General features: G+C 39.0%; 1 protein-coding gene across 4 annotated transcripts in view; it reads right to left on the bottom strand.

Moving 5' to 3' along the window:
* Positions 1–424: 424 nt before the first annotated feature.
* The window catches only part of RhoGEF2 (Rho guanine nucleotide exchange factor 2), a 145,564-nt gene continuing 126,818 nt past the window's right edge, over positions 425–19,170 (bottom strand). For 3 of the 4 annotated variants that reach the window (XM_053764799.2, XM_053764800.2, XM_053764802.2), the window contains 18 exons: positions 14,219–14,337; positions 13,567–13,698; positions 13,076–13,317; positions 12,569–12,753; positions 11,980–12,144; positions 11,576–11,729; positions 10,779–10,891; positions 10,114–10,224; positions 9,754–9,854; positions 9,244–9,442; positions 8,828–8,952; positions 5,854–5,994; positions 5,369–5,479; positions 4,880–4,993; positions 4,345–4,521; positions 3,797–3,979; positions 3,301–3,359; positions 425–3,077 (listed from right to left, as the gene is read on the bottom strand). In XM_053764799.2, the coding sequence (XP_053620774.1) occupies positions 3,054–3,077; positions 3,301–3,359; positions 3,797–3,979; positions 4,345–4,521; positions 4,880–4,993; positions 5,369–5,479; positions 5,854–5,994; positions 8,828–8,952; positions 9,244–9,442; positions 9,754–9,854; positions 10,114–10,224; positions 10,779–10,891; positions 11,576–11,729; positions 11,980–12,144; positions 12,569–12,753; positions 13,076–13,317; positions 13,567–13,698; positions 14,219–14,337 (2,455 nt within the window). In that variant the 3' untranslated portion in view covers positions 425–3,053. The remainder of the gene's footprint in view (positions 3,078–3,300; positions 3,360–3,796; positions 3,980–4,344; positions 4,522–4,879; positions 4,994–5,368; positions 5,480–5,853; positions 5,995–8,827; positions 8,953–9,243; positions 9,443–9,753; positions 9,855–10,113; positions 10,225–10,778; positions 10,892–11,575; positions 11,730–11,979; positions 12,145–12,568; positions 12,754–13,075; positions 13,318–13,566; positions 13,699–14,218; positions 14,338–19,170) is intronic. The other variant, XM_053764801.2, reaches the window with a different exon arrangement.

The following is a 19,170-nucleotide window of genomic DNA, read 5'->3' as shown; positions in this document are numbered from 1 at the left end:
ATTCAAAGTCCACAATTCAAAGTCCATTTCGGGGTCAATGTTTCAAAGTTACAATTTATAACATTTTGTTTGAAAATAGGATGTCTTTAATGAATCAGTCATAATGTGAAATGCTTCCAGAATAAAATTTTCGTGGAAAAGGATTCATAGTCCATTTATCAGGTGACCGTTAATATTAAATGCTTCTTTATAATATCTATGGGTAAAATGTATCAAGTGAGTTTGTCATACAAATTTTCATCCTATTACTGATCTGGGTAGAATTATATACGCTAACCAAATTTACGGTTTTGCTGAGAAAAGCGTAATATACAAAATTTATGAATATAAATATGTATCCTAATTGATATCGCATCTAAATATAAAAGGTCAATTTAACTTGCGAAGGAAATCGAATACGGGTGACGTCAACAAAACACACAAACACATTTGTATAACGGTATTTTATTTATACCACTAACTATTTATTACAATATTTGTCATATGCAGTGTTAAAGCGAACAGGAAGCGATGGAGAGGGCTCGGGGTGACACAGGCTCCAATGGACCTCATGCTTAGATCCCTATGATTAGTAGAATATTCTTTATCATAGTTATTGGCTAGGACATAGTTACTGAACCAGAACCACTTCGTTATAGTTATTGTTGTAACATATTTTTGAAAATAATTTGATGCATTTTTTCAAATTCGTATAAAAAGCCGAATGATGTACAAAAAAAAGAGATCCAAACTATACGATTTTTATAACTATACCCTAAGCGTTAAATTGTTCTTACATTATCCATCAAATACCAAATTCGAAGCTCAATGATACATATATAAAAGGGAAAAATGGATGGGTTTATTTTGGTCTACACCTAGCCTACGGTATAAAACATATTAAATATATATTTGTATATTTGCATGTATATATTTATATAAAACGTGGCTATGACAATGGCGTTAATCTATATTACATATAAAGGTACACAGAACTATTTAGATCACAAGCTATCCAAAATGTGACACGTTATATGGTCTGTACAGGACGTTGTATGTGTTGTGGAATGATAAAATATAATTTAATTCTTCATGTGCGTGTATGATAATATTATAATGCCACACGATTCTAAAAACAATGAAATGCGAAAATCTATTTAAGATGTGAACAAAATCAATATGTGTTGGATACCTTTACATGCTTAAAGGCAATTTTATTTTAATTTCTTATTAAAGTTATGGATAATTTTACAAGAGGTTTCTGTCAATTTTCCTCAATCAACAAGTCATTATTTATAAGTATTTATAAGTTCCATATTGTAATTACCCTGAGGGCAAGCTATGCCCTGAGAAAATGTATGTCATGTAAAAGGGAAAGATGTCAGTCTAAACATATTTTGCACATGTATTCAAGTTAATTCGCCACACGACGAATAAATAAATTTAGTTCTTCCTTACATTTCGATATTTTATGGCAAATCAACAACCAACATTTACATTGTAACAAACGCTAGGCAATCCTAAGATTTCATTTATTGATTTTCTGTCTAAATAAAATAAATGTTATGTATTTGAGGTTTCGTATTTCAAACCAATTTTTATCTTATCATGTTTCACGGATTAAACACTACAACGTGCTGTATATTGTTGACATAAATTGAACAGCTTATGTATGAGTCAATGTATGAGCACAAAATATGGCATGATCTAGGTACTGAGTTAGGGCACTTTGTGTCTGTACATACAACTTACATCTATAGGCAGAAACGAGGGTACTTTTTTATTTAAAAAAAGTTAATGAAAATAGAACGTGCAAAATATTTTTGATTTTTATTTGGTGTAAGTATAATAATTTTAATAAATAATTTCGGATACTATTGGTGAGATCGAAAATATATGTCTAATATAATTTCAAAAATATTATTTAGTTTAAAAAATATCTTCAAGCTTTATATGTTTTGAGTTTACAAACTGCGCGAAATACAGTTCGACTACTGATTAAATCATACACTGGGTGTTATAATAGTTCACTAAACATACATTTTTAATCGATGATTAAACATTATTCTACATTTTAAATGCATACAATATTGTTTATGTTTAGTGAACTGCGTTTTCAAAATACATTATAACATTTAAACATGCACATTTTTATAGAACTTTTAATCAAAATACGTTTATCCCTCATTTCTACCACAAAAAAGCGAATTATTTCAACAACGCATTTAACGCGTTAACTGAAAAATATAGAAAAACAAGGAAACGCTCGAAAAATAACTAAATTAATTTAGACAAAACACCGATTTAATAAATAATTTTAAAGTTCTCAACACACGATCGAGCGTTCCGAAAAATTATAAATCTCATTTTTTAATTTCAAAAAAATCTGGTCACTTTTTGAAAAAGCATTTTTTTATTCAAATGAGAATTTATATTGTCATATGTAATACTTCCGAATCGAATATATTCTTAAACACGTCCAAAAAGTAAATAATCGTATCAAATAACAATATGTTTTATACAGAAAAATATAACATACAATATATGGTCGAGTTATATATCATCTAAAACATGTACTTATTTACATCACCTATCAAAACATATAACTTAAAATTCATAATTTTGGAAAAATATTTAATATAATTACAGGATAAAGTAAATTTTCCACTTAATCGATCACATAGCATAGACTTATTTATGGAATAAAAATCATATATTTTTTTTAATACTACGTAATAGGTTTTTAGTACTTAATGGGTTAATTTATAACAGTTAAAACAATTATTACAAAATATACACAGGTTCGGATACGAGTGCGATCCTAGTCATATTCGAATGTAACTGATGACGAAAAATAAAACAGAAAATAAAATAAATGCTAAATTGATTTTGGGAACATCGTGTCGCTCGTTTTGAACGCGAGGGCACCACTGTCGCACGAGATTACATAGAAAAGGGAGATGTTAGAAGTTTTAGTTACGTTTACGTCCGCTGGGCGGCGCCACAGGACCAGCCGTGTTACGCGTGTGGTGTCACCTGTAGTCAATTCGATTGTTTTAGTCGAAGAAGCGAGATCAACCCCCGTTGCTCGGCTGGTCCTGAAATCAAAGAAATATATAGCTCAAAACCACACGCCACATATGAATAGTAATATTTACACGAACGAAGTCTGTCACATCAGTTCAATTTATTCAACCGATTATAAACTGAGTAAATGATTGGTAAAAATAAAAGCAGGTAATGGTAGCTACTTGTGGATTAAGTTTATAACAAATACAGAGAGATTTACTACTCTTTATAATAATGTACATTCAGACATACCTGTATAGACTGGTCCGGGCCAGCTTTGGGTAACGCAGTGTCTTCCGTCATTTGGTGTTCTAAGAAATGGAGTAAAATTATATTATCAATTAATTTCAGTGCGTTTCGAATCTCAATAAGATTTTTAGATTTCTGACACAAGCTCTTATCTGCCACGCGAACAGTCTTAATTTATATTATACATACAAGTTAAAGTTTCGTATTAATTATTATTCCTTCCGCGCCAATCCAACCGAAACAAAAAACGCAGAATATGCCAGCTGCTTCTCTTGTGCAGATTGTAAAAGTCAATCAAGGAAAAAGGTATATAAACTGAAGATTTTCTCATAGGCCGGGGCTAATAATAAAGTTCAACTTAACCATAATTTCACTTATAATTCTACTATACAGCTAAACGTAACCTTCAATATTATTTATATGCAATATTACAATCACTATATAACCCAAAGCTACATATTAGTCACATATTCTCTTATAGAGCTAGGATAACACTTACCAGTCCTATATCTGGCTCTGAGCGCATCGTTCGCTTCCCGGACAGCGCTCAGTTCGTTTCGCAGCGCTCGCCGCGACGCCTCCAGCGCGGGGACGGCGGCCAGCAGCCGCGACAGCGTGCCCGTAAGGCCGCCAGCTATTGTGGACAGTCGGGCGGCCATTTCTGCACTCGATAGGTTTACATCTAAACGGAACAGTAAAATGTTGAATGTCATAAATAATTTTCTATATCTGTCTGTCTGTCATTGACAAAAATAAGATGGTATCGCTAGTGTGCGCACACTAGCGCCACCATCTCTATTTCTTTTATATCTTAGCAGTGTGCGGATAGGTAACGCCTTAAAATCGTAGCAGTAGAATGTAACATGGAATAATACACATAAGGTACTTTATCCCGAAATTCCCACAGGAGCGAAGCCCCGTGGCGCATCTAGTGGCGCATATTATTTTAAATCTGACGTATAAATATGTCCACGAAAGTCTAATTTCTAATTTCAATAAGTGTTTTAACTATAGCCATAGTTTTCTACGTCATTGATTTTAACATACCCAGTCCATCATCGTCGTCTTCGACATCGACCCCGGCGTCCAAATCGGACAACATATCGAATGATGTGTCCGACAACAAGTCCATAGCGCTGGTCGTTGACAACTCGGGCCGGTGTCGCGATTCGGCTGCGATCGGTTCTTCTTGTAAGGATTTGTCCATGAGTGGTTCTGGTGGTTCTGTTTGGGAAGAAATAGCAATCGTCTATTCAATTTCTGTACTTTTTTATATTATGTTATGTGTAATACATTGTACACTGAGAAAATAAAGTAATACTCTAAAGAGTATATTGGTCGCAAATACACGAGTTGCGAATCGTTACTTTTTATCGAGTGACACATTGTGCTTAATCGAAATAAAATTTCTAATGAATAATTATAACATCGTCTATCAAATATTCACATTCGCAACATTTAATATTTTTGAAAATAGAATTAAGTTTTCTGCTAGTCTGTGCATTATATATATATACATTCCGAGCAGGTGTCGTATAAAAATATGAATCGAATAGCGTACAAGTGAGAGACAACATCTGACCATCGTATCGCCGGCAGCAGCGGCCGCAGCGGCCGCGACGGCCGCTGCGCGCGGACACCGCGGCCGCCTCGCTCACGTTCGTCATCTTCGATAGACCTTCTAGCAGGTGGCTCGCTAAAAACAAATATATGTGTCATTATGTGTCTCATGGTTCGTCTCATGGGTCGTTTCATGGGTCGAGATAAAAAACTATCTGATTTTGTGTCTTTTATAAAGGCGTGTATCAATATATATTTATATTTTATATGTAATTACAAATTATAATTCCACCTTTTGTGATAAAATTGTCAAAAAATGTTTTCATATTGTCTCGACTTACAACATAATAAAAATTAAAAATAATTACTACACGTTTTAAAAATGAAATTACATAATTGTATATGTCTAATGCTTTAGAAACAATTGTGAAACAGTATTCAAAACACTATTTAACATTCGCTTAAATCCCTGCCTACAATAACAATAATAAAAGCATGTAACGCGACTCACTCTGCGCGTGCGCAGCCAGCAGCAGCTGGTGCAGGTCGGGCTCGGCAGCGTCCTCGTCGGCGCTGCTGCCGCGCGACGACTGCCGCCACAAGCGGAGCTCACCGCGGACGTCTATACAACGATCATTCATTAATATCATCAAACTACCATCATTTATTTATATCAAAGCGTTTGAAATAGCTACAGCATGTCCCACTGCTGGCTATTGAAGATATTTTCCTCCCAAATGCGCCCGAAACTGTCGCCTGAAGAAAGTGTACCGATCAGCTTGCTTATAACACATTATAATACACATGTACAGTCTAAGTATACGTATCCAATATTCCCATCGAATAGCTCCCCAAAAGCACCAAAAACTTACCATCTTATCTGCCATAATCAGCTACCATCAACCTATAATGCACCAAAATAAGAGGCCCAAATTGTCACAAAATATGAACCATTATACCCGTAAATAGCATTCCCAAAAGCCCCCAAAAACTCACCAACTTGTCCCAAAGTATCCGCTACGGCTAATTCAGAGACTTGCGCATAGCAATTCGGCGGGACTCCCAACATATCCGCGACCACGGCGCTCTTGGCCCGCAACATCTTGGAAATGCCGTCGTCGAGGCGACGGAGCCGTTCTATGAACAATGTTTGAGGTTAGGCGGTGCGTAGCTTGAGTTACCCAGTCAAAGAAGTCCGTTTTGGCCATCAGAGATGAACAGATGCATAAAGGCATTAAATGTATTTTTTTTCTAATTTTTGAAGTGAAAACTTCTTTAGCGGTGTTGTGCACTTTTTGTGATGGGTAAACAATGTTAAACTCGCGTCAGAACATGTGACTGATGATACGTGAAAATTCGCGTCAAAAATGCACAACGTTAATATTCAAGTTTTCCGCCGTCCATTTTTTGTTTAACCGGTCGAATAAAAGTCTGTTTCATTTATAAGTGCCAAAACGGAAACCTCGTAAACTTTAATGGTGTGTTAGTATTTAAAACTAAAAACCATGACCTATTTTTATTGCGACACACACATGCATTAAATTATGGATCTTTATGCCGTGGTGATAAAGATGGATTTGAGTAACGTGACGTGGTGTTGACTGTACCATGATTTTCTGTAGTGAATGTTGTATGTGCGTGTATGTGTGTGAAGCAATTACATATGCATACGAAACATACAATGAGAGAAAAGACGTGGAAGAGAGGAGGTTCTAAAAACGGCCTTCGCTCCCGCGTCAATTTCGGGATAAAATATAACCTGTAATATTTAATTTCATAGCAATAGATTTTGTGTGAAAGAGCAACAAACATACACACGTCCACACTTACATCCTGAAAAAGTTTTGCATTCATAATATTAGTAGGATTTTGTTATTGTAGGTGTAGTGGTGTGGTGGTGTGGTGGTGTAGTGGTGTGGTGGTGTAGTGGTGTAGTGGTGTGGTGGTGTAGTGGTGTGGTGGTGTGGTGGTGTGGTGGTGTGGTGGTGTAGTGGTGTAGTGGTGTGGTGGTGTAGTGGTGTGGTGGTGTAGTGGTGTAGTGGTGTAGTGGTGTAGTGGTGTAGTGGTGTAGTGGTGTGGTGGTGTGGTGGTGTAGTGGTGTGGTGGTGTGGTGGTGTGGTGGTGTAGTGGTGTAGTGGTGTGGTGGTGTAGTGGTGTGGTGGTGTAGTGGTGTAGTGGTGTAGTGGTGTAGTGGTGTAGTGGTGTAGTGGTGTGGTGGTGTAGTGGTGTAGTGGTGTAGTGGTGTAGTGGTGTAGTGGTGTGGTGGTGTAGTGGTGTGGTGGTGTAGTGGTGTAGTGGTGTAGTGGTGTAGTGGTGTAGTGGTGTAGTGGTGTAGTGGTGTAGTGGTGTAGTGGTGTAGTGGTGTGGTGGTGTAGTGGTGTAGTGGTGTAGTGGTGTAGTGGTGTAGTGGTGTGGTGGTGTGGTGGTGTGGTGGTGTGGTGGTGTAGTGGTGTAGTGGTGTAGTGGTGTAGTGGTGTAGTGGTGTGGTGGTGTGGTGGTGTGGTGGTGTGGTGGTGTGGTGTTGTGGTGGTGTGGTGGTGTAGTGGTGTAGTGGTGTGGTGGTGTAGTGGTGTAGTGGTGTGGTGGTGTGGTGGTGTGGTGGTGTGGTGGTGTGGTGGTGTGGTGTTGTGGTGGTGTAGTGGTGTAGTGGTGTGGTGGTGTGGTGGTGTGGTGGTGTGGTGGTGTAGTGGTGTAGTGGTGTAGTGGTGTGGTGGTGTAGTGGTGTAGTGGTGTAGTGGTGTAGTGGTGTAGTGGTGTGGTGGTGTGGTGGTGTGGTGGTGTGGTGGTGTAGTGGTGTGGTGGTGTGGTGGTGTAGTGGTGTAGTTGTGTGGTGGTGTGGTGGTGTGGTGGTGTGGTGGTGTAGTGGTGTGGTGGTGTAGTGGTGTAGTGGTGTGGTGGTGTAGTGGTGTAGTGGTGTGGTGGTGTGGTGGTGTGGTGGTGTGGTGGTGTGGTGGTGTGGTGGTGTGGTGGTGTGGTGGTGTGGTGGTGTAGTGGTGTAGTTATGTGGTGGTGTGGTGGTGTGGTGGTGTGGTGGTGTGGTGGTGTGGTGGTGTAGTGGTGTGGTGGTGTAGTGGTGTAGTTGTGTAGTGGTGTGGTGGTGTGGTGGTGTGGTGGTGTGGTGGTGTGGGTGTGTGGTGGTGTGGTGGTGTGGTGGTGTAGTGGTGTAGTGGTGTAGTGGTGTGGTGGTGTGGTGGTGTAGTGGTGTAGTGGTGTAGTGGTGTAGTGGTGTAGTGGTGTAGTGGTGTGGTGGTGTGGTGGTGTGGTGGTGTGGTGGTGTAGTGGTGTGGTGGTGTAGTGGTGTAGTTGTGTAGTGGTGTGGTGGTGTGGTGGTGTGGTGGTGTGGTGGTGTAGTGGTGTGGTGGTGTAGTGGTGTAGTGGTGTAGTGGTGTGGTGGTGTAGTGGTGTAGTGGTGTAGTGGTGTGGTGGTGTGGTGGTGTGGTGGTGTGGTGGTGTGGTGGTGTGGTGGTGTGGTGGTGTGGTGGTGTGGTGGTGTGGTGGTGTGGTGGTGTGGTGGTGTAGTTATGTGGTGGTGTGGTGGTGTGGTGGTGTGGTGGTGTGGTGGTGTGGTGGTGTAGTGGTGTGGTGGTGTAGTGGTGTAGTTGTGTAGTGGTGTGGTGGTGTGGTGGTGTGGTGGTGTGGGTGTGTGGTGGTGTGGTGGTGTGGTGGTGTAGTGGTGTAGTGGTGTAGTGGTGTAGTGGTGTAGTGGTGTGGTGGTGTGGTGGTGTGGTGGTGTGGTGGTGTAGTGGTGTGGTGGTGTAGTGGTGTAGTTGTGTAGTGGTGTGGTGGTGTGGTGGTGTGGTGGTGTGGTGGTGTAGTGGTGTGGTGGTGTAGTGGTGTAGTGGTGTAGTGGTGTGGTGGTGTAGTGGTGTAGTGGTGTGGTGGTGTAGTGGTGTAGTTGTGTAGTGGTGTGGTGGTGTGGTGGTGTGGTGGTGTGGTGGTGTAGCGGTGTAGTGGTGTAGCGTGAGCTCACCGTGGTGCGTGAGCGCGGTGAGGGTGCGGAGCGCGGCCGGCAGCGGCGTGACGGCGGCGCGCGGCTGCAGCGGGCGCGGCGGGCTGCGGTGCGTGCTGATGCGCCCCACTGTGGGCCGTCGCGGGCTGAGGGGTACTCACAGTTACTACGGTGTACACAGAGCTCGGAAATACCAAAGAGAGTATCGATTAAAGCCCGAGGCGTAGTTGAGGGCGTTAATCATGCGAGTTTAGAATAGTACTTTCTTTAAAGTCGTCGGATTGTGCTTTACACGACACCTATTACTATTGTTATATACAATTCCTAATTTCGAACTGAAACTGAATATGCTATTTTCCAACTGGTATAAAGTTTTCACAGTCAGACAGAAAATAAAAATTTAAAAGAATTACAAAAACAATCATATATAAACTCACATATGCTTCTCCTCTCTGTCCGCCACCTCAGACTCTTTATCATCTTTCTTGTCGTCTCTTTCCCTCTCGATGGAGCTGCGTTCCAGCGATTGTCTGTCTCGCTCGCTTTCTGAAGGTATGTCGTCAGAATGAGGGATGGATTTCTCAGACTTTTCCGATTTTTCTGAAGCGTCCGATGGATTGCGGGAAACGTTGATACCTGTAATAATATAATGAAGTATAAATTAGTAAACCCTTTTGATAATTATTTTTTACTGTGATAACATCCTCTTTTTATCCGACTTCCTAAAAGGAAGAGGTTATATGTTTGAACCCATATGTTTGTTCCTATTATATTTTGAAGCTTAAACATCTACTAGCAAATCTGATCTGTTGAAATTTCTCATACAAATAGATAAGAGTACACAAGGACTTAAGCTACTTTTTATTCCGGGAAAAAGTACATTTTCCATGGAATATTAACGCGGGCGAAGTCGCGGGCAAAAGCTAGTATCTATAATAACTATTTACCTGAATCATCAGTCGAGCGACTGGGCTGGTGCGAAGGCGTAATGTTGGGTTTGGCTTCAGCCAACTTCGCGAGTGGAGCGTCTTGGATGTGCTTCACCCAACTGAAAGACCATACAGTTTTACATTATAATTATTCATGCCCTACTCACTACACACTTTTCAAGGAAGTTCAAATGAGAAGAAATCACACTTACTTTCCGTCTTAAAACAAAATTATTTTAAAAGATATCTTTAAAAAGAACATCTATCGGCCAAAAAGTGAATATGTTTTTCTATATATAATATTTATCTATATAAAATATATGTAATACATACGGAACTGAATCTTATGTCTAAAGAGGGAAAAAAGGTCAAACTCACTTGGCGTATTCAGAGGGCGTGGACGACAGCTCGTGCATTTGTACACCGTTGATGTTCATCAGGAAGAATGTATTGCGGACTGCGGCGTTCGGGCGAAATAGAACCTTGTCCCTAAAAGAATAGAGGTCAAAGTGAACGTTTACCTACGATTTTTTTCAAAATTTTCTGTTAATATATGTTGAAACATTTTAAACAAAAATAAATCTTTGTGAATCTTTCACACAAATTAAAATAACGATTGAAAATTAGGTACTCTTCAAAAATCAAAATCAAAAGCATACTGTTAATAATGAAATGATACTGCATATCATCGTGATTGGTTGGATATTCGGTGGAAAACAATTTTTCACTTTGTAAAATACCGAACTTTTCTATATGATATACAGATTACATGATTGAACATTATCAATTTTACTTCATTAGTATATCTCTCGCATCTGATCTTTTCCCTGGTTTCTTCTTTAGCCGCAAAGCGTCAGAGCCCAGAGTCCGTTTAGATAGCTTTTTCTCCTCCACTTCCCTACGACTACGTCTACGACATATTCTTTCGATTCCATCCGGTTTCACTTAATTATACGCCTATTTTAATAATTGAAAACAATTAAGAATTTTAATTTCAGTGCAATAAAGTCTATTTTGGCATGAACAATAACGAATTTACATACCATCTGATAAGTGGCGACAACAGCCCAGGCTGGCTGGGCTGCGGTATGGGCTTCAATATAAACTTGTCACCTTCGCGATGTAACAACACCAGACAATCTTCCAGCATCAGAGCCTGTAACGAAAAAAAAAACATTTAATTTTTCCCATATCACCATTTTATGATGAAAAATATCATATTGAAAACTGACTGATAAACGAAATGCTAGATAAATCTGCCTGCGGTTATTTGCCAGCCCTATCCAACACTTGTGATACAGTTTTTAAAGCTATCTGTTTCATATGTTACATATAGGCTATCAGACATTTTATCAGCAAGCAATAAAACAAATAAAATGCCACAGCTTAGCAGCAATTGCCACACCTTCACATGTACATTAATATGTAAACACATCGCGGTTCTTATTATGTTCTGCATTAAGTTTTAAACTATGTGAAAAGACGACCGACAAGTCGAAATAGTTACCGTAATGAGAGCGCTCGAAAATGCACTTTATTCGACCAGAAGATGCGCATATCCAAAAAGATCAAAAAGTAATTTTATATATTTATTATCTCCGACGCAAGAGGGGTGTTATAAGTTTAATGTGTCTGTCTGTGTATCTGTCGTAGATCCCAAACGGAAGAACCGATTTTCATTTTTTTTGTGTTATAGATAATTTTATCCCGATTGTTCTTAGCCATGCTTCATGAAAATCGGTTCAGCCGTTCAAAAGTTGTAGCGAAATGAATATTGAAATTCGGGAGTATTTATAATTTGTCTAACAAATAAATAAGTTTTAGTCAGTTCCCCACTGACCAGCACGCTCATCTTCTTGTTGCTGTCGTTCCTCATGGTGAGCTCCCCCTCGTACCGGAGCGAGTGCTGGCTGAGGTCCAGCCTCCTCACCTCCTCCCACTCCGGCCCGCTGCTGGCCACGCGGACTTCCAGTTTGTTTTGTATTGTACGCAATCTGGAATACAGTCAGGAAAGTGAAGCAAACGGTTTTTAAACAAATTACTTTTTTTGTCATTGCAATACCAATTAGAACGGTCAAGACTGGTTGATAAACACCCAGAGTTGCCAGCCAAGTGTACACAGAGCCGATATTTAAATTCTTCTCTTTATAAATAAAATCAAGACCATTTGTATATCTTCTAACTATGAATCAATTTCAATCTTTGTAACTTGCAATAAATAAATTAGAATGTAGTTGTATGTACCTGTGTTCGTTCTCAGCAGTCCGTATGGCGGTGTCCACACTGTGCAGCACGTCCTTGGCGGTGTCGAGCGCGCGCCGCAGCCGCGCGATGTCCTCCGCGCTGTCTCCCTCGCTCTCGTCCACTGTCTTTATCACACTCTCCAGCAGCAACTGGTATTTTGTTAGCCTGGCGCAAATTAATATCCTCATTAACGACATATCAGTATTTAAAACACTTAATCCATACTAATATTAAATGTAAAGTATTAAAGTATGATTTCTCTGTCCTTTTTTCACATTAAAACAGAACCTGTTCTCCTTGTCAAAGACTTTCAATATATGTATGTAGGTATAGAAAGGATTTTTCTTTGCCATCCGGTCAACCGAAGTATTTAGGTAATTAGGAAATCACGCTATCCCTATGTCCAATAATATGGATATTTCCTTCATTCCTCATACACATTTTTTTCATTTCCTTTTATTCTTATGTAAAGTGATTTCTTAAAGATTGTTCATTTATGTGTCTATTTGTCCATGCGTATTCATTCATTCATAAATAAAGTAAAAAAATATTTTTTGCAGTCCCATGCAGATATCACGAGTCCTCTCACCTCTGCCACACGCAAGCCAACAAGTCCCTCAGCTGCAACCTCCCGCACAACGGCAGCTGTTCCCTAGACGCCAGGAACTGGTGCAACTCCTTGTTCTTGCGGCGTCGCTCCCTCAGCGAGTCCAGCGCCATTCGCTGTCCGCGGCAGAAGCGCGCCAAACACGCGGAGTAACCCGATTCGCCGAGCTGCAAACGTTATCACAGGTCAGAAATCTGAACTCTTCACACGATATAGGTCAAATGGAAAACATGAAGAGTCCTTAGTTAGCAGTGTATCTTCACAGAACAAAATAGAAGCCCGCTCTACGATATTTTCATGTGTTTGTGAGGATGTTTGTGACTCATCTCAATCACGGAAATACTATCTGATAGTAGTAGCAGCTCAACAATTTTTGATCCGTAATGCTACTAGTTTGTAGTGTTGATATTATATATATTTAGAAAATGACGTGGAAAAAGTGCCTGTGAAAAACTTTGAAGCTCCAGGGAAACAGCATATAAAACTCACCGTATTCAACAAAGCATCGGCCAACGGCCTGATAGGCACGATATGTGACGGCGCTTCAGCCCTGATCGTCTTCAGATCAGCGTACAACCTCGCGTGCCTCTCTCTCACTCCAGGGAGATTGGGGAACAATGCCCTCAGCTCCTCGGGGGGGAGGAGCGCGGGGTGGATCTCGAGGGGGCGGAGGAATACTCCTCCCAGTACCTTGAGCCAGCGCACGTGCGACCCTTCCGAGACTATGAGCTCTGAAAAGGGAAATATAATGTATAATGTATTGCTTTTCACAAAGAAAGGATGGAGGAATAGAAACTACTGAAGCCGAAACATGAAAATTGGGAGGCCTAGAAATTCAAACAAAGAAAGCTTAAGAGTTTAAACTGAAGAGTATTCATCATCCAGAATCTTGAAAGCTTTTTAATATAACTCAACAAGAAAACAGGCACACCGAATGGGAAACGGCCACCGCGGTCTGCAACACCAGCTGGAAAACTTACCGTGAATAACCTCCTGCCGCTTCCTCTGCGTGTGCGACAGAGACAGAATGGAGTCTAGGACGTGCGGTGGCAGGCTGTCCGCCCACTGCGCAGCCAGCGGCTCGTCCTCCTCCGACCAGTCCGATTGCGAAGCTGGAAATAAATATATATACATAAATAAATATATTGACAAATTGATAACATTCGAACGTGAGACTTTCGGTAGACAGACGGGCTTTTTAATCACTATAACTGCTTGATTGACCGAGGTGCAATACAATACTCATTGTAGCACCAAAGAAAAAACACAAATGAAATATTAAATAAAATAATCTGTTGAGTTGAGACTATCTGTAATTATTAAAAGTACTACCTGTATTTATCAAATGGTATATGTAGAGTCGAGATGTGAAAAAATGTTTGGCCACCTTGAAAAACATGCAAAACAGAAGCGAAAAAAGGAGAAAAAAAGCCAAGAACCACTTATATGGACCAAATAAAGGAGAAACCAAGAGTGATGAGTACAGGGAGGTGAAAACGATGGCTGAAGATAGAGAGAGATGGAACGAACTCCACAGACAAGAACGATGTTCTTAAGTTGAATGAAACAGATATATAGCAATAAATAAGTTTCATTTTGATGTGTAACAATGTTGTGCCCTCATTTACATACCGTGCTGGTCAGCTTGCACGGTGTTGCTCTCGTTGCTGCGCGAGGAGAGGCTGGAGCTGCTGGAGCTGCCGGAGGGCGCGGTCGCGGCGCTCGGCTCCAGATCACTGTGGAGGACATGACTACTATTAATATAGAAGAACAAATAAACATCATTTTTTAATCAAAACCGAAGTAAAATTATTTATTAAGGAACTAGCTGATGTCCGCAGGTTAAAATATTTTAAACTATATCTTTATATGGTTTTAGCTAAAGATTACATAAAAGGTGGCTTCAAACTCAACATCGATGTTGCGCGTGTGACACCGTGCTGCAGGCGTGTGTTACAGGCGACCATAGGCTGCGGTAACCACTATCCATCATGATTGTTTGCCCGCTTAGTGATAGAAAAAACGTGGTAAACCGAAGCCGACAAAAGGACGGACGAGACGGAATAACAAGAGAGGCTATCAAGATAACCAAGGAAATTATACGACGCGCGTTTAATAACATTTTCCCGGGAGCAAATAGCTTTGTGCTCAATGTGGGCCGTTGAGTGGGGCCTGCTCCAAAGCGTACATATTTCTCAGCGCAATTGAACCACTTTTCCATCCAATAATGAATGGGAGATCCGGCATCCAACACGTGCCCGCGATACGCAATCCAAATGAGCTATATTAAGAAGCAATGAAACACTAAGGTCATAGGAAACACCAGTCCAAACACGCGGAGGAAGTTGTAAAACGATGCAGATTCGATTTGATTAAGATTTTAATAGAGTCGATCGATACGTTTTAAATACTGGAAAAGGTCTGAAGGTATTTTTTGTAGTTTAGCCTTATAATCCGACCGCACATCAAGATATCCAAAACGTGTACAAAGTTGCAAGCAATAGACATGTGGTTCCGCCTTAGAAAAGTACCATTTTATATCCTCTCGTGAATGTCATACGACTGCGACTAAGGGACACTTAGCAGCCGATAGGCATCAATAATATTGCCAAGGAGGATTGACGTCTGAATCTTAAAAAAGGGATATTTTAAAGCTGACATTGAGCTTCGCGGCATCACAGCCCCAGATATAACAAATGACAGAGATAAAGTCGCGAGCAAAATCATAGTACATATGGTTTAGGTTCTCCGTAGTCTCAAACTTAATATATTCTGAAAATATGTTCATAAATAAGTGTTGAAGGAAATTGAATATAATACATACGCGCAACTAACGTAAACATTGATTCTGTATGAATGGACTGCGCACTTTACATTGTATTTCTACAAACAAACCAACGTATTTGACGTCCAATATTTCCTTACGTGCGAAAGTCTCACCACATAGGGCTAGCAAGAATATATGAAAAAACGTTATCGTAGAGCAAATTTTACACAGCAAATGAACAGCACGGATATCGAACGTACGGTCGGCTGCAAAAGTCCAGTAATACTTTTGAATTTTATTTCCTACGAATAAGGTTCAAAAGTATGACTAGACTTTTGCAGGTGACTGTACTGTACACTCCATGCCTAAAGTAGCAATTTTAAGACCAGCATTGTACACTTAGATGGTAAATAAAGAAATACGAATATGAGTGTAAAGCAGTTTTGTATAATCTTAACAAGTTTTGTAGGTATATGTATGTTTGTTGAGTATATACGCAAATAAAGATTTTTTTGATTGGATTGCTATTCGTCATGTGCTGTAAACAGCACAGTGCTGTGTACAGTAAACTGTACCGTATACAATGGTCCCCAAAGGTTAATTTGTTGTTGACAGTTTCAGAGAAATTCCACTAACTACAAATTACACGCTTCCAGAAAGCACTAACCTATTAACCGAATGGGTTAATTCAATTTACAAGTTCATCATAAAGTTTTCTATTACCTAAGTATGAGATACTTAGGTCGTAGAGTAATCATTCCATTTATTTGCCCAAGTTTGCCACTTTCGAATGACTTTGTAATTCAATTACAACTACAAAGTACAGTCAATATCACAATAATTTTTTATCGAAAAACATATCTTTTTTTCATCGCAAATATTATCCACATTTTGAAAGAGATAAAAATGCGCCGAAATCTTAGATTTATTTAAGTTTGTGCGAACGAGGGCTAACAGTGTCGACGCGTTACCGAACATTAAAACAAGATAGGTGTTATCTCTCGGTATGTGGACTGGACAGGTCATCATAACATAGCACGTATCACGACAGGAGCAATTAGTATAAGACAGATAGACGAACGGTCGCCCGGTGCGTCATTCATAATATGGTATTTTTAAGTTTACTTCGTGTTTGAACTATGCCAAAGAACGGCACTTTTTTAAACGGTAACCGCTTGGACATCGTCAAATGTGTACGAGTACCTTTTCCAAAAATTGCTAAGAACACTCGATTAAAGTCTAATTAATTTTAAAGAAGCAAAAAGAACATTTTGAGTAAAAAGATTTTACTGAAACTTTGACCAATTTCATGACCTGTTTGACATCAACCCTCTTTAGGAATGTCTTAGTTGCTATAACTATGTATCCCTTAGTTGCCTCGTACGACATCCACGGGATGATATGGAATAGCCCTAAATACTTTAGAGTGGAACCCCACTATTTACTTTTTACTCATACGAATAAACAATCTATCTATATCCTGTACTTATTACACAAATAATAGATACCTTTCAGACAAGGTCCTCCGCGCGAGCATCCCAACAGTGGGCGGCTGCCTCCCAGCTGGCAGGGACACGTTCCGGGACACTCTGGGTGGCGCTGGCGTCGCCATTTTCATTGTTTCAACACTCAGAATCACGATATCATCACTTATTCACGTTCGGTCACTTTAACGCTATTGATTCAGTTTTAGCACCTTTGGTATTTTTACTTTTGACTGTTCCAACACTATTTTTGTTTTATGGTATTTGTTTATATTAGAGGCAAAGAATCTAAACAAAAATTGACGATAATATTACTATAGGAATACAAGTTTAAAATCACGATGGCAGTATGAAAGAAATGGAAATTATAATGAGACATGATTTAATATGTCTACTTTTCATTTTGGTTTCAACCACATTAATTAGCGAGATAGGTATTTGAAGAGAAAACGATGTTTTATAGGACGAGTTCTATATTTTGACTGAGATATTATTATATGGACATTTAAATCAAAGGAATGAGCTATAAAGAGTTTTCAGAGGCAATGTCTACCAGTTAAATAAAAGCTTGTAACAACAGATATGATATGCATATCTGCAAAACATAGTCATATTTTTAACTTTGCCAATTACACCTTAAAGTAAACAAGGAAGTCGTATACCGTCGAGTTTCTTATAAAAATGTACTGTATACAGGTGAAATCTTTACTTCCAACATCGAAATGGTATGTTTTACCAATAATGTTTACTTTAAAAATAACAACCAAAGGCGAATCCAATATTGAACAAAATAATCGCTCAATCTGTGAATTTTCTGAGTAACATAGAGCTTGAAAACATATTGTTTTCGTGAGATGAAAAACATGCTGGAAATGTTTTCGGTCTCAGAAAAATATATTTAACAAAACTATACATATTTGTGTCTATTTCTTTGAGGATATATAGGAACGAAATAAATAAAAGTCGGTTCACGCTGTAACAATAAAATCATGTCTGTGCAATGAAAGTTAAATAAAAGCTTCTAACGTAGGTAGTTGATTTCCGCACTATACCTAATCAGTTCGTGTCCATAATACAATTATCATCAATTCCTATTATTAATATAAGCCATATTTAGATTCGTAAGGACGTCGTGATAGGATCAGGTAGTGGCGGCAGATTGACCTCACATGGTTCAACTATGAAAATGAATACCTAGTTATCTTTGTTAGGAACAAATTACCTGCCTAGCCTGCTACTGTATACATGTCCTCTCATCTATCGCCGGTTGACTGTAAGAGATTACTGTTACATGTGCACATGTATCTTTCTTGTATTAATTTTAATCTATATTCTTATTTTCATACAATAAAGTTATTACAAACAAACAAACCTGGTCTAGTCAAAATATTTATACAATAATTTTTTATACAATAAAGCGAGTTTAACGAAACATAAATGACAAAAAATGATAAGAATCAATCACTTATTGTTGACTGATTCGGTAATAAAATCTTCGCCGAATCTTAAAATTTTAAAGCTTATTGCGCAGCCTTCGGTGTGCTTCGGATGTCACAGCCGACTAAGCAACCGGGAATACGCGAGAAACACTCATAATTCATTCATACATTGCTAGTCACGAACTAACATACGCAAACAATGACACACTTTCCATAATTTCTCTAGAGTTAATTATAAATTTAATCACCTTTTACTTTTATCTGTGGTTTACCGTCATTTAAGAAATGTTTACTTTAATTATCTCGAGCCCTTAATATTGTGTGTTAGTAGTGTTACATAACAGTTTTATAACAGCAGTGATAGTAACGACCCATCTTAATTTAGCATCAGATAGTGTAGTTATATTAGAAGGTTCTAAAGAGTTGGCATGGGGGTAATGTTGCTTGAATTTGAAAAGTGAACGAAGGGCGGTATTAGGGATCGTGCTGCAAAATCGTTCTGTGATAGTAGAATGCGACATGATGTTGTATTCGACTTAAATAAACAAATTAAATCTAAATTATTAGATTATATTCAAGTCGTCTAAAAGCACCTAATATGAACTTTAGACCTTTCCATCACTGGCCCACCATCGCTTTTACGTTTCTCCTAATTACATATGTATAGTACTTGATTCAAATCAAATAATTTATTCAGAAATTTTACCTTCACAGGAAATTTTATCTTTCGCATTTATAATATTAGTTGGGATGGTAATTTCTCAAAAGCTACAAACTACCTTCCTGTTGCATACAGTGTACCTAACTGTCTATGTTGCATAATCTGACATTTTTATCAAAGCAGGATGCTCATAGGTCAGACAATTATTAATCATAAATCCTGTACATTCACAC

The sequence above is a fragment of the Plodia interpunctella genome, chromosome 26 (genome assembly GCF_027563975.2).
Source record: "Plodia interpunctella isolate USDA-ARS_2022_Savannah chromosome 26, ilPloInte3.2, whole genome shotgun sequence".
In the NCBI taxonomy this organism is placed as follows: domain Eukaryota; kingdom Metazoa; phylum Arthropoda; class Insecta; order Lepidoptera; family Pyralidae; genus Plodia; species Plodia interpunctella.
Note: the sequence above shows the minus strand (reverse complement) of the source record. Positions and strands in the feature narration are given on the sequence as shown.